Source organism: Ursus maritimus, unplaced genomic scaffold, assembly GCF_017311325.1.
Source record: "Ursus maritimus isolate PB19 unplaced genomic scaffold, ASM1731132v1 scaffold_26, whole genome shotgun sequence".
In the NCBI taxonomy this organism is placed as follows: Eukaryota; Metazoa; Chordata; class Mammalia; order Carnivora; family Ursidae; genus Ursus; species Ursus maritimus.
Genome location: NW_024425119.1, coordinates 23,626,835 through 23,642,952, shown reverse-complemented (window position 1 = coordinate 23,642,952; position 16,118 = coordinate 23,626,835). Strand labels below are relative to the sequence as shown.

Genomic DNA, 16,118 nt, shown 5'->3' with positions numbered 1-16,118 from the left:
CTTGTCAGAATCAATTGACCATAAATGTAAGGGATTACTTTTAGACTCTCAGATATGTTCTCTTTATCTATATGTCCATCCTATTGCCACAACACCACACTATCTTTATTATTCTAACTTTGTAACAAATCCAGAATCAAGAGTCCTCCAACTTTGTTCTTTTTCAAGATTGTTTTGGCTATTTTTGATTTCTTACATTTCCATATGAATTTTAGGATTACTTTCTTAATTTCTGCCCAAAAAGGAGGGCAGGCAGCTTGAATTTTTATAAGATTGCATTGAACCTATAGATCAATTTGGGGAATACTGCCATCTTAACAATATTGAGTCTTCTAATCCATGAACATAGGATGTCTTCCATTTATTTAGATCTTTAATTTCTTTCAATAATGTTTTGTAGTTTTCAAAACATAAGGTTTGCATTTCTTAAATTTATTCCTAAATATTTTATTATGCCATTATAAATGGAATTATTTTCTTAATTTGGATTTTGGGTTGTTCATTACTAATAAAACCACAATTGTTAATTACTAATGGATAGAAATATATATATATATTGATCTTGTACTATGCCACTTTGCTAAACTAACTTATTAGTTCTAATAGGTTTTTAGTGAATTCCTTAATATTTTCTGCAAACAGGCCCATTTCATCTGCAAATAGAGATAGTTTTACTTCTTCCTTTCTAATCTGGATGACTTTTATTTTCTTGCGTAATTTGCTCTGACTATGGTAGTCTGAAGAAAGAAAAAACTCACCTTCTTGACCACACCCACTTAGAATAGAACTTCCATTACATTGAACTAGAGGATGGGGAGCAAGTTGTGGCTGAAATGCCAGAGGCTCACTATTTTTAATGAGATTTAGCAGATTTTCTTAAATAAATATTTCTTCATTTTCTGTATGTCCTTAGGAAAACTCCCAGAGGCTCTAAATAGCAATTGCTTTTATAATTTTCACTAGGCCTGGTTGTTTCACTGGGAAGAGGGTCCACAGAGGTTCTCATACCACCGCTGAGAAGTGCTTCTCGCTAATATGGTGTTTTTATTTCCTATAGCCGCTGTGGCTAATTATCACAAATGTAGTGGCTTAAAACAATGCAAATTTATTTTCCTGCAGTTCCAGAGACCAGATGTCTGTAATTAGTTTCATTGGGCTAAAGTCAATGTGTTGGCAGGACTAGTTCTTTCTGGATGCTCAAGGGGAAAATCCATTTCTTGTTTCTCCCAGATTCTAAAGGCTGCAGACATTCCTCAGTTTGGGACCCAATAACTCAAATCTTTGCTGCCATTGTCACATAGCCTGCTTTCTGACACTGACTTTTCCCTGTGTTGCCTTTATGAGAACCTTGGTGATTACATCAATGTCACCTGGCTAATTTCCTCATTTCAAGATTTTTAACTTGATCACATCTGCAATTGCTCTCTTGCCATGTAAGGTGATATTCCCCGGTTCCCGGGGTTTAGTATGTTAGCATCTGGAAGGGATGGAGGGAGAGGCACAATTCTCTAGAATTGTGCAATTTTAGTGTTTGGAAGGAGCTGTAGTCTTTGTAGATGAAGAAACTGTAGTTTGGATTAGTTACAATCACTGAAGGTCATATAGCTAGTGTGTCACAGAGCTAGAACCAGGTCTCCAAACTCCTATTTTAAGACATGAAGTTTAAATGACTAAACACAAATAAAATCCATATTATTTGTGGGGTCTAATCCATAGATATACAATTTAAAATGGTGAATAGTGAAAGCATAAAATTGGTTTTTATCAAAACTAGCGATCTGAATTCAGTTTAAAAGTAATATATGCAATTCAATCATTGTATTCAAATTTCATCTTTTATAAAATTCTTTGCCTTTCAAAGAACAGGATTGGCTGTAAGCAAGATGTTTTCCCCAAGTTAATTTAATTCCTGTTCATGAATATATGCAATAAAATATAGTTATTACCATATGCACCGTGGAATAAACATATGCACATTTAGATAATTTGTGGGTAATGTGTCCTTTGGTGATTCCAAATGACAGAAATCATCCACAATTTCAGAAGGAATCTGGAAAATTTAATTGAATGAACTGTGTGTGATGTGGGAAGTTCTCTTTCCAAAAGTATTTTCACTAATTTTAGTTTATAAAGTGTGATCCTCTCCAGTGCTTCTCCCTAGAGTTGTGTTTATCCCCAGCTTCTGAAGGACATTCAGGGCATGTTAACATTTCTCTTGTGACATAAAATGACCCGTGGAAAGAACTGATTAATGATTGCACACTACTCTGGAGGAAAAAGTCATCATGAGAGTTGAAACTGTTCCTTTTAACAAACTGTACTTAGAATTGTACAAAGCCATTTCACAAGAAAAGAAAAAAGGAAAGAAAGAAAGAAAGAAAGAAAGAAAGAAAGAAAGAAAGAAAGAAAGAAAGAAAGAAAGAGAAAAAGGAAAAAAATGAAAAAAAAAAAAAGTACAAGCCTCCTCCTTCCCTGGGTGCCTTTCCCAGGCGCATCATCACCACTCGATGAGAAGTGGAACAATAAACTATTGTCAGTTACAAGTAGTAGTTACAGGCAAAGAATCTGGCCCTTGAAAGGGATCATTACACTGCCAAATAGATTTGATCTGACCCTCTTGTTAGTATGTAAAATTCTCTTTGTAGTATAAGCCCGGAGAAAGGAAAAAAGGTAGCATAAGGGTATTTTCTGGGCGTAGAATTGGGTTCTGTGGAATAGATACCTTTTTTATTGTAGCATATTCTTTACTAGACTTATTGATTTACTGCTGTTCTATAACTTCAATGCAAGAGAACGTCAAACATTTTCTCAAATGACTGAATTTAAAGGCCTTTTTAAAAAGAATCATAAAACAAATCTCTTTAATCAAGAAAAGCCATTGTCTGTTATATTCTCAAGTGATGTTCAAGCTCTCTGAGAATGTTTTTGAGATTTCAGGTTGGGTGGGAGCAATTTTTTATGATTATCCTGTTGAAAATCCAATCAGCTGCATGAAACTCTCCAGCCTGTAAACAAACATGAGAAATAGTGACAGAGAACAAAACATGTGCTAAAAAATTATGGAACAATGTTTCCAATCTCCACTGTACTTTAACCTTTAAATAATATGTACATTTATTTTCAGTGGGAAAGGACAAAACTTTTCAGTTCCAGTTAGTTCTGTTAGAAAATTCAGCCCAGAGAATCACTAGGTATATTAATCAAATTGTACTCTTGTTCACAAAACACAAATTTCTTAGCAATTCCTACTTTCATGAAAATAGTTATACCTGTCGTTTACATAAGGGCAGAAATATCATTGATTTGGCAGCATTTTAAAATAATGGCACATTTACTTAATTGAAAAAAATCTTTGTTGATGTATAAAATATACACATAAATATTATGAATATTCTTGTCTAGAAATTAACACACCTGTGTAGCCAGCACCTAAATCTGAGACAGCATCCTCAAAACCCCCTTTATTTAATCTTCTAAAAAAGGATTTGATATTGCTTGTTTAGAAGTTTGAAAAGGAAGCTGAATAGTCATTTTACTGGCACACTTTTTTCTTAGGCAATTTCGAGGGACCCAAAAGTTTTGTCATCACTTTCAGACAGATGAAAAAGTACACTGAAAGGCAAGAAGAGGTAAGTATAACTCTATTTTATTCTCCATTCAGTAAAGGAGGGGCATTTATATAAAACCACAAGGGGAATAAACAATTTGTGAGGAGGACTGAATTACTAGTTTTAAATTCACAGGCTCTTGAATTATGATTTTAGGAACAGGTGTTGTGCACAGCCCCGGCTGCTGGAGGCCACCACAAGAGGGAGGCAGAGGTACCACCCCAGGCTCTCAGGCTGTCCCTGGAGCTGGCACTGGGCCTGCCTGGATGGTGGTGAGGCCAAGGCCCAGGCAGCGCTCTGGCAACCACCAGGTTGAAAAAGACTTGCTGAACAAAGAAAGTCCACTTCGTAGATGAAGACAGGAGGGTAAGTACAGGGGTCTGAAAAGAGCAGGCTTAAGAAATTAAGCAGGCCCTGGGGCATCTGGGTGGCTCAGTAGTTAAGCATCTGCCTTTGACTCAGGGCATGATCCCAGCATTCTGGGATTGAGCCCTGCATCAGGCTCCTCCACTGGGAGCCTGCTTCTTCCTCTCCCACTCCCCCTGCTTGTGTTCCCTCTCTCGCTGCCTGTCTCTCTCTCTCTGTCAAATAAGATAAAATCTGAAAGAAAGAAAGAAAGAAAGAAAGAAAGAAAGAAAGAAAGAAAGAAAGAAAGAAAGAAAGAAAGAAAGAAAGAAATTAAGCAGGCCCTGAGTGAACCTGCACCAGGGGGTCCAACTGGAGGAGGTAGAGAAGGTTCTAGTACCCCTCAGAGCAGACAGACTATGGAGGGATAGGGTCCATTTCACAGGAATTGTTCAGTGAGTTCCCTGACATTATAGATACAGAAACATAGCCCAAGGGGTGTTTCGGTTGCAGGGATATAAATGGTGATGCTCGGACCAGAATAGCCATCCCCCAGCCTCCAGAGCTCATTTTATTCTTTGTTATTACTCAGGTCAGATCATTTTATTACTTTGTATTACTGAGTTGTATTGGAAAGACGTTATGGTTCAGAAGCCTGAAAAACACAAATTGAAAACTTAGGGCTAGGCGGTTGGTTAAGGGAGTTTTGTGGGGATACTGTGAAATCGGAGTCATGTTATTACTCAAGCAGAGCCATTGTGCTAACTTTCTGCTTAGCTGGCTAGGAAAAAATGAGGAGTAAGTGTGAATGGAAAGGACCTAGCTACAGAGATAACCCATTAACACTCTGCTCTGCTGTATTTGTGTGTATTTGGTATGTATGTTTATGTGCATGTAAATGTTTGTGCCCAACATTCTTGGATCTGTTGCGGCTATTGTAATGCTATTATGTACTTTTGGTCTACAGAACTCAGTTTTTTCCATGTAGCAGCTGAAAATAATAGAAAGTTTCAGTTGTAAGGGCAATGTGTGGACACTGGGATGCTTGTCATTTTATTCGCCTTTAGACAGGATACGGGTAACTTGTTTTACAAAAGTGTTTGTGATCTCTGTGTGTTTTGAAACCCAGATCACATGGTTAAATGTAATTAGCTTTTAAGCTAAAGAACCACTAAATAATGCAAATAATGGTAGCTCAATCCTCCTTGACCTTGGACAACAGTTAACATTATTTAAACTCGTAACTTAGTGGATGGGTTTGGGCTGCTCAGTTAGCTCCACGCTATCAGCTCTCTAGCTATGGCCAGCTAGCTCTTTTTTTCTACTTTCAACAAGTCAAGGTCATTGGTTTAATCCTTTTATTAACTTTTTAGCTTTGTCTATGCCACAGCTGCGCACTGAGTATCTCTTCCTAGTTTTCTGTTTTGCAAATGACTATTTCTGAAAATACCGGAGACTAATGAAAACTGGCAGAGTTTGGTAACTTTGTGGATAGTACTCAGTGTAAGACTGATGGCAAACTTCCAGGATACTTTTAAGCCTAAGAGGTATGATTCTGTCAGTTAACCAGTTCTGAAAAGAAAGATCACTAACTCAGGAACAACTGACACTGCATCCTTATTCAAGGTGCAATGGTTGTGTTCTTTTCATATGTAAAAGGTATTTTCAGGGCATGTTGAATATAAGAGCAGTCACAGGGTGTTCTGGTGGATCCAATGCCAGTACAAATCAAGTCTGGGCTGAAGCTAGGTTTAAGCTCTGAGGTGCACAAGCCCAGTGAAGACAGGTACATACCTGAGGTGCAATGCATCATTAGTTTCAGATGTAGAGTTCAATAATTCATCAGTTGCATATAACACCCAGTGCTCATCGCATCACATGCCACATCCCAGGAAACACCAAAGGTCGGATGCAGGGAAGCTGAATTCTGTCATTAGGTGCAACTCTGAGTGCAGGCCACAAAGGGCCAGGGGGCAACAGATAGAACAGACCCTGGCAGCACCCTGCAATGGAAATGGGAGGGCGAAAGGAGGTGAGTGATGTAAGAGATTTGAGGCACTTGCTGTAAACAGAAAGTGTATCTGAGGGTGTGTTGTTACTATCTGTTCACCATACATATGGCCACGTATGTGGCATACAGGCCAGAGCACGGGATCAGAGCAGATACCCAGTACCATTGCAGAATGAGATATTTCACTTTAATGGACTTTCCAAATACCTGAAACAACTCTTTCTAAAATGCCATAATTCATACATTCATAATTGCCAGGGAAACCTTTTCAATCAATTATATATTCCTTGAATGGGAAGTAATCAGAGAGGGAAACAAACCATAAGAGACTCTTAATTCTAGGAAACAAACTGAGGGTTGCTGGAGGGGAGGTTGGTGGGGGGATAGGGTAACTGGGTGATGAGCATTAGGTGATGTGATGAGCATTGGGTGTTAAATGCAACTGATGAATTATTGTACTCTACATCTGAAATTAATGATGTGCTATATGTTGGCTAATTGAATTTAAATTTAAAAAACTCTTAAATGAACAACAAAAAAGGATTATATATTCCTTCGCCTTCTCAATCAGAATTTATAAGCTCAGCGTAAGCCTTACTAGATGACCGTCCCTGACTGTCGTGTAAAATAGTGAAGACTTCAGGTTTATTAAGCTCAGACAGACTTCTTGTCCATTCAGAAAATATAAAGTCTCCCCAGAGTAACACATTTTTAAAAAGTTGTGTTTATTTATTTATTTTTTGTATTTTTTTTCTCAGCAGTGTGATGGTGTTTCTTATTACATCTAACCTTTCTCAGTGTGTCTACCTTTATTAGACTTTCCCTTTTCCTCTACTGCCAACTTATTTCTGATTATCTGTTTGGGACTACAAACACAAATGTTCAGGTTTGTTAAAATTTTGTGTAAAACAAGATGGTACTGAGAAAATGTTATGGATTAAGCCTATAAGCTGTAATATCTGAATGTCCAACTTCAAACATCTATTTAAACTACTCAGGATCTTTTTGGTGCCTTTATGTTATGTTTAGTTTTACTCTGTTTTCATAGTTGAGACTGTCGGGGGTCATCTCTGACTATATGAGGTATTCACATAATGTGAAATGTTATTTGACACTATACATTTTCTGTCATGTCTTTCCTAGAACTCTGGCACAGAATAAGGGCTTAACAAACATTTATTGTAGAATAATATATTGATGAATGAAGGCAGGCCATACAGTTTCTGTCCTGCAAAATTCAGCTACCTGCCCAGTTCAGCAGAAAGCACATATAAGTATTAACTTAGAATGATGTGAGTAAAAGCCAATGATGCAGGTATCATTTTGCAGTGGTCACAAACCCAAGGGCAAGGGCAACACTGGCCAGCACAATCTTTTGTTTTATGTCAGTGCCTGTGGATCATGCATGAACTCTCTAGTTCACTGGCCTCATCACTGCTTTGTTTTTTCACACTTAGCCAAGTCATACAGTTAGGTTACCTGTTTCATATACCCTGAGGGGGTTTGGATTTTCAGGTCCCTGAGTTGCTGTCTTATATAATCCTTACTGAATATTCTCACCATACAAGGCAGTACTAGATTGTGAGAAACGTGTTCAAAACCCAAACTCTTGATTCCCCTCCAATGCCAAGCCTCCCTTCCCACAGCCTTCCCCAACTCATTAAATGTGCCCCTCCAAATGCTGAAAACCATAGGGCTGTTCCTCTCTTTTTTTCATGTCCCTCATTTACTCTGTCAGCAAATGATGCTACCTTTGAAAGATATTTAGAATTTAAGTATTTCTCATTACTCTCATTGCTACTACTTTGGTCTAACCTGTGATCACCTCTAGCCCAGATTATTGTAATAGCCCCTGACTGGTCTATCTGCTTCCACACATGTGCTCTTACACTTCTCCCCACAGAGAGATCCTTTTACTTTGGAAGTAAATCACAGAAATTCTCTGTTAAAAACCCCCTATTAATTTTCTGTCTCACTCAGCGTAAAAGCTGAGATCCTCTCCATGGCCTGTGTGCCCAATGCCTCCCTTCCTGCACTTCTCCAAGTCTTACTGCCTTCCTCTTTGTTTGCTATGGACCATACACACTGGCCTTGTATTGTGCCTGGAACATCCCCAATGCTTCCATCTCATGGCTTTGCACCTGCTTTTTCTCCTATTTGGACCCTCTCCCATTCAATAACCAAATGACTCATTTCCTTTTCTCCTTGAGGTGAGTGCCCAAATGTCCCCATTTTGGATAAGACTTATGCAACTACCCTAGCTAAAATAGCATCCCCACATCATCTTCTAGCCCCTTTATCCTGATTTATTTTCTTCACAACTCCTTACCTGATATTAAACATTTATTAGTCTGCCTCCTCCCTCAAGAATGTAATCTCTTCTTAAGGGGAGGGACTTTGTTCATTATTGTATCTCAAATTTGTAGAAAAAGGCCAGTTTTCTTGGCCCAATCAGCATTTCTTTAATGAGAAAATACATGAATAAGTGAAAGCAAAAAGTAGCAAAGAGATTTATTTATGCAAGAAACATTTATTATGTGTTAACATGCCACACACTGTCCTGGGTCCTTGGAATGCTTCAGTGAACAAACCAGAAGAAAGGTGCTCTTGTGGAGTCAGGCACTAGCAATGAACAGAGATGAAGAGAGCAGATAAGCAGGCAGCCCAGGACAGTGGTTTGCAGCCCAGACCCTGATGTCAGCTCCCCTGGGTTTGAGTCTCCTCCCTGCCACTTAACCAGCTATCCTAAACAAGTCACTTAAAAGCCTTTGTTGCTTTGGTTTCTTTCCATCTGTAAAGTTGGGGTGACATATCTATTGCTTAATGTTGGTGAGAATTACGAGACGCAGTGCACATAAAACATTTGACATGTGGTAAGAATTCAATAAATATTGACCATCGTTAGAGCAAATGAAGATATGGAAGCAAACAGTAGTGGCTTTGAGATGAATACGATCCACAAAAGGTTTTGTGAGAGGACCAAGGTGACCTGGCACTTGAAGCTGCAGTGCTGTGTTTAGTACATTTATGTTCAACACAAGGAAAAGAAGTCAGGTCAAAAAAAAGGTGCATAGAGACAAGTCAAACTGAATGACTTACTCTGTGCGAATCTGCTCTGTACCTGGAGCACAGGCAAATGGAAGAGTCACGTGACAGAAGCAGCAGTTCTTGTGTTACTGTGGCAGAAAAGCCAGTAAATTTACTCCTATCTTGTTGAAGGAAAAGAACACTTATATTGAAAGGGTCTATTTTACTGCTTTGCCTATCCTTCAGAGAAACAACCAATAAGAAGTGAGATTCATAAAATTTATTTTACTAGCTCTAAAAATAAGAATTGAGAGCATAGAATTAAACGGCATTGTACTAAGAGGTTGTTGAAGTTCCTGATAACGTAATGAAAGTCCCATTTGGGTTTTTTGTTTGCTTGCTTTGTTTTGGTTTTGCTGGAATGTCCTTTAAAACCACTGTATGGAAAATCACCATAGGTGTTGCTAGTTCATCTAAAATACAATCATGTATGGGAACATAGAGTCTCCTGTAGGAGAGCAGCTCTGTCATAACTGGAAATAAACTATGACAATAGCCAAGCTTTGTTTTTCCTTTTACTCAGCACAGGACACCTGAATTTCAAGCAGAGCTAAAGGAGAGTCTAAATCATAAAATACACATGGTCATCTATGTATATATTTCAGATCTCTTGAATATTTATAAAGCCGAAGTTTTTGGAGATACAGACTTCAAAGGATTCCCTGAGAGGGGTCAGACACTTCTACTCTAACTCTGACTTATTTGATTATAGCCAGAATTTACATGTAGAACAAAAATCTTACAACAAATGTTTCAAAAAAAAGAAAAAAGAAAAAATTAGCAAATCTATCTAGGATCAGCCTTGGTGAGAATTCTCTTGCGTTAGCTATGCCCAGGATAGCTTGACCATCCATTTAGACAAAAGTAGTCCACGCCTGGAGCAGGACCACGGAGGGAAAAGCAGATGTGCCAGGGAGGGGCTCCAGGCAGCCCTGTGCATTGCCTCACCTGCTAAGGGCTGGGAACTCACTTTGGAAAAATAGCAGAATGAGCACCTGCAGTCTTAGATCATTCTTTCCTGGATCTCAGCCTGACTACCACCAGCCAAACTGCCCTGAATAACCATCTGGAGATGTGAATATTCTTCTAAACAACTTCTTAAGGCAAAGACAGACACAAAGGGTGTTGGAGGGCAGGTGATGGTGGCTGATTTCTACTAAGCATTTTATGAACTGATTATAAAAGGCAAACTTCAAACTTTGAGTTGGTTTATTATATATTTTACATGCACTGGAAAGAAGTGAAAAGGGTTGCAATGTGGTTTAGCTTGTTCATTCTATATTTTGTCATTTGGAATTTTTATATTTTAAGTCAAATTGATAATCATTTTTATATTTTTCATTTTGGTTTTATTTGGAGCATAAAGCTGGAAAACCAATTAACAATATATAAAAGGTTGACAAGTACATACCACCAACCCAGCAGTTCTACTTCTGTGGCTATATTCTAGAGAAACTGCTGTGTAAGTACACAGACAAACACATACAAAGGTGTTTTTTGCAGTATTGTTTTTAATAGCAAAAATTTGGGAACAATCTAAATGTCACCAGTCTGAATAGGGAAATGGATAAATAACTCGAAGCAAATTATAGAATGTTCCTACAATGGTATGGCAAAGACTATGAATCAGTCAAACCTCTTTCCTCTTCTGGGGCAAGTCATTTCACACTGATGAAGATGGGTGATGAATTTCATTCATTGTTTAATGAATGGCTTTCAAGTGTTATATATTATGCTAGGTGCTATGGGTACAGTAGGATAGAACACCTGCCTTCATGAAGATTATAGCCTTGCCATTTTTGTACTTTACTAACCAAAGTATGATCTTGAAATTAATTTAGGGTTATCATTAGATTATTTTAGCAGGTGGTTTGATCTCAGAGTCCATTATTAAATTACATTGATTAATATTCAAACTGATGTCCAATGATTTTACTAAGAAAAGAGCAAATCCTTAACTTTCAGTTCAACCTTGGCTTTTCTGGTTCCTAATGCCTCCTTCCTTTCTAGACCTAGGTGCTACACTGCCAGCCCTCCTGAAGGTCTCATCACAAGGAGAAAGGAGAATTGATAAAAATCACTCCCACTAAGATCTTTCTAGGGACTTATTAACATATTGCTCCAACCCCAACAGCTTTTCCATTTTAAGGGAGAAAAGTCTTAACCCAAAGCAGTGGTATTCCAAGTATCACTAATGGTATTGCAAGTATCAAATTCTTGTATCTACCCCTCAGAACTCTTCTCTTTCATTTATGACACTGATTCTCAGCTCCAGCTACACATTAGAATCACCAGGGGAATTATTCTAAAACACACTGATGTCTGAGCCCCAATCAAGACCAATGAAATCAGAATCCTCATAGGTAGAACCTGGAACTAGGAATTTTCTAAAAGCTCCCAGTGCAAGGTTAATTGGCAGCCTTGGTTGAAATTAATCAACATAACCATCTCAGGTAAAATCCTACAGTCATCTGACACATAAACAACCACAGAGGGACAAATATGAAGTTGTGAAGGCAGTTTTAAAATCACGATGGTGGGGCACCTGGGTGGCTCAGTTGGTGGGGCGTCTGCGTTCAGCTCAGGTCATGATCCCAAGGTCCTGGGAGGGAGCCCCATATTGGGCTCCCTGCTTGGTGGGGAGCCTGCTTCTCCCTCTCCCTCTGCCGTTCCCCCTGCTTATGCTCTCTCTCTCTCTCTCTCAAATAGATAGATAGATAGATGATTGATAGATAAATAAATAAATAAATAAATAAATAAATAAATAACATCATGATGGTATTCACCTGAAAAAGTTAAGATTGGGACAATGATTGAGAGAGAGAGCAGGCTCTGGAGACTAGGTAAGTTTGTGTCATTGCTGCACACACTAGCTGTGTGAGTGTGTACTTCAATCCCTGGGCCTGAAAATGGGGACAGGAACAATACCTACCTCTTGTAAGACCATTACAAATATTAAATACTTAGAAAAGTGTCTGCCCATTACCATTGTGTCCTTCCAGAGTTGCTTCAAATTTTGCTTACTCTAAAATTTCCTTTGAATCCCTGAGGAAGAGTAAATTGATCCATTCTCTGTCCCCACACACCTTCCAAAGAGACTAATATTATTCACCTATTTATCACTTGGCACTGCAGTTGATGTAATTTTTTGTTGCCTCCCCTTATGACAGTTTTCTGTCAAGTATGATGAGGCATTTCACACTAAGGAATATCATTTTATCACTAAGGAAATAAACATCAATCCCCTTATTTTACTGAACTTTTATCACCCTCCCCTATTTTAACTCTCTGAGAAAGTAGAAGCCTCCAAAAGAGAACTCCTACACGATCCCACTGCCACGTCTACCCACACCTGCATCAGTGCCAATACATCCTGCCTTCCCCATCACCATGGGTGAATGATCCACTCTCCTAGTAAAGGTCACCCCTTCCACCAGTCCATGCGGTCTCGTCCATTCTTTGTACTGGGACACCTGCCTTATGGACTTGATCAACATCAGTAGAGTGTCTGGTATTGGTGATGCCTCTGAACCTAGAGGCTACTCTGGACCGGACCGGGACACTGGGGTTCTGTAAAATTCAGCTATTACCTAGGTAGTACTCATTAAAAATAAAGAAAAATCCTGTACGTAATAGGGCCTCAACTTTAATATTAACATTAATGTTAATATTAATTTGAGGGCCATAATTCAGCCAATAATATTAATGTTAATATTGATATTACTAGCAGCTAAGAAAAAGCAAGACTTAGCCAGAGTTTGTGAGTCTTAATAGCTGTGCAAATTTCTAGTCAAGTTAAACTTCCCTGAGCTGCAATTTCTCTTTCGTAAAATACATTATTGGAAGGATTAAGTGAGAGTTTAGCACAATTCTGACACATAGTAAGTATTCAGTAAATATCGGTTATTATTACTGATTCATCTGTTTTTCCTTCCCTAACCATACTGTCTGAAATAGTATCAGTCATATTATTATTATCTCTGTTCTCTTATCCTGTGGTCTTTATTTTCTTCATAGATCTTATTGTTAACATCTGTGTGTGTGTGAGAGAGAGAGAGAGAGAGATCTGTCTTCCCTATTGTAAGTAAACATAAGGACAGGGACTTTGTTGGTTCACTGCTAGGTCAGGAATAGTGTCTGGCACATGAGAGGCACTTAATAAATATTTATTGAATAAGTAAATGAATGATTATATTCCATATGCTCGTAATTTAGGCAGAAGCATGAAAGACAACTTATTTTTAAAGTTAATAAAACACCTCATACTGGTGAGAAATACTTATGACAGCTAAATTACTAACATTAAGAAATAATTTATGGCAAATCTTTTTTTTTAATATATGGCAAATCTTAATTTCTTTACATTCACTCTCTAGTTTATGGATTGGAGAACTACTGATCACTATCTTCCTAGTGACCATTTTTGAGTTAATGAGCATTAGTAAATCCCTCCTCAGTCTCCTCATTCCTGGCCTGAGAAATTTCAGTGTCTTTATTACTTTCTAATAATTAAAATATATGGTTCTATGTGGTTCTTTCCTGAATCACATCCAAAATCTTCACATCCTTCTTCGGTTTGGAGTTCAGAATTGGAAGTGTATTTTATTACTGACCACTGCAAAGCATAATTGCTGAATTACCTCACAAGTTCTACTAGGGTTCTCCTATTTAAATATCCAGGAATCGTGCTTTTGTATTTTACTGAGTTACAGCACTGACTCGTGGTCAGCATGTTATTCGCAATGACCTCAGGAACTTTTTCTGCCCAATTTGTACATCCCAGCCCATCCTCATCTGGTGAACAAGGAGTTGATTTTGCTGTCTAAGGTTTTCCCTTTTAACTGAGCTTCATTCTGTCTTTGCCCCTATTTTAGGCTGAATTGTGTCCCCTCAAAATTTATATGTTGGCGTTCTAACCTCCACTAACTCAGAATGTGATTATATTTGGCTATAGGGTCTTTGGGGAGGTGATGAAGGTAAAATGAGGTCATTAGGGTGGGCCCTACTCCAGTATGACTCACAGAAGGAAACCCATGTGAAGACAGAGAGAAGGCAGCCCATCAGCAATTCAAGTAGGCCTCAAAAGAAACCAACCCTGCCAACACCTTGATCTCTGACTTCTGCATCGAGAACGGTAAGAAAATAAAGTTCTGTTATTTAAGCCATCCAATCTGTAGTACTTTTGTTATGGCAGCCATAGCAAGCAAATACAGCCACTTCTCCTATTTACCAAGCGTACTTTGAATTCTGATACAGTCTCCCTATACTCTGCTTGCAAAGTGCGATTTGCTCTTCTGCAGTTGACCTCTGTCACCCTGTTCTCTTTTGGGTTTCTGAAAATTAATTTTAGAAGGAAAACACCCAAAAGAGAATGGGCACCAAGTCTGTTGCACATGATAGGCTCGTGGAAGGTAAATTAAACTTTAGTCTTGGTTCCAGTTCATACTTCATCACTCTGAGGGATATTTGGAAAAGCAACCACGAGCAGGTAGGTGTGCTGGAGGTCAGCACTGAAGGTGTTACCCAGGGACCCAACAATTGAGGACTCGGGATGAATTGAGCTTATCAAGGGAATGCATCTATACAGACCAGATAATACCAAGAACTGAGCTGTAGGAAGCATCAGGGTTGGTGGAAGGAAGAGCTGGAGAAGCCAGAAATGGAGCCAGAATGGCAGCGGATGAGACAGAAAGAGAACCAGGAAATGCTTAAGAAATTTAATGATCAAAAGCCCTCTCATCCTCCCCCACCCCATCTGTCAGCATCCCTACTGGCACTGGCCGTTGGTGACTTACCTCAGTAAACCCAGTGGACACTTTTTGCAGACGCTGTCTTTTTTTTATTTTCACCCTCTGGGAGCACTTGACATTGACAATCATTCCTCCTTTTTTGAAATATTCTCCTCCTTTGCCACGGCACTCTTTTCTGGTCTTCTTCCTGTCCTTTTGACAGCTATCCCACTGCTGTTCAGTTTCCCTTTCCTTTCGTCACTCTTCAAATGCCAGCTTTATTTAGGAATCTGCCTTCACCCCACTTCTCACTTAACACATCTCTCTCACATCAGCTACTTCTGTAGCTCTCCGTCCCCATTATAGGTGGTACCCTGTACCCTAAACGTCTCCAAATACTTTGTCTCTTCCCAATATTTAATTTCCCATGACCAATTCTCAAAAACTTTCTGTTGTTTTTTTAATACACCAATTTCATTTATGCAATCATCCACTCATTTATTCTCTCAATAACTATGTACAAGGTATTATGTGCCAGGCACAATTCAAAGCACTGAACTACAAAGTTAATGACTAAATGAGACTCATTTACATTTTACCAGAAGCCTTCAGTTCCCAAGTCCAAAAGAGTAAGTAGGGATAATAATAGTTTACTTTCGTTACAGTTTACATAATGCACGTGTATAGATGATAGACAGATAGATGATAGATAGATATAGATGGATAGATAGATAGATAGATAGATAGATAGATAGATAGATAGATAAAATACTATGTGATGCTCATAACAATTCCATGAAATAGGTTGGTCAGATACCATAGTAACCTCTGGAAAGTCAAGTTCATTGATTCTGACAAAATTATCTTTTTTTAAATAAATATGCATTTCTATTCTATTTTAATAATAAAAAGTAAACATAATAAATATATCTAAATAACATACTGCATTTCAGTTCTATTATTGGTATAAGAACAAATTGCCACAAAAATAAAACCTGGATAAACTTTATCTCTTAGCTTTTGGAGTATTAACTGAAATATGTGATTAGCACAGAGATGGCTTGTAGCAAACGCTAGGTAAAAAAAAAAGGCTAGAATTATAAATAAAACCTTTTATTTTTTATCTTTTTTTAAAGATTTTATTTATTTATTTGAAGCAGAGAGGGAGAGTGATAAGAGAGAGATCATGAGTGACGGACAGAGGGAGAGGGAGAAGCGGGCTCCCTGCTGAGCAAGGAGCCCAACGTGGGGCTTAGTCCCCAGACCCCAGGATCATGAGCAGAGCTGAAGGCTGAAGCTTAACTGACTGAGTCACCCAAGCATCCCTAAATAAAACCT

General features: G+C 38.4%; 1 protein-coding gene across 1 annotated transcript in view; it reads left to right on the top strand.

The window, feature by feature from the left end:
- The window catches only part of LOC103665247 (putative ankyrin repeat domain-containing protein 20A5), a 386,833-nt gene that overhangs the window by 304,876 nt on the left and 65,839 nt on the right, over positions 1-16,118 (top strand). The window contains exons 4-5 of the mRNA XM_040641901.1: positions 3,556-3,629; positions 3,765-3,974. Of these exons, the coding sequence (XP_040497835.1) occupies positions 3,961-3,974 (14 nt within the window). The 5' untranslated portion in view covers positions 3,556-3,629; positions 3,765-3,960. The remainder of the gene's footprint in view (positions 1-3,555; positions 3,630-3,764; positions 3,975-16,118) is intronic.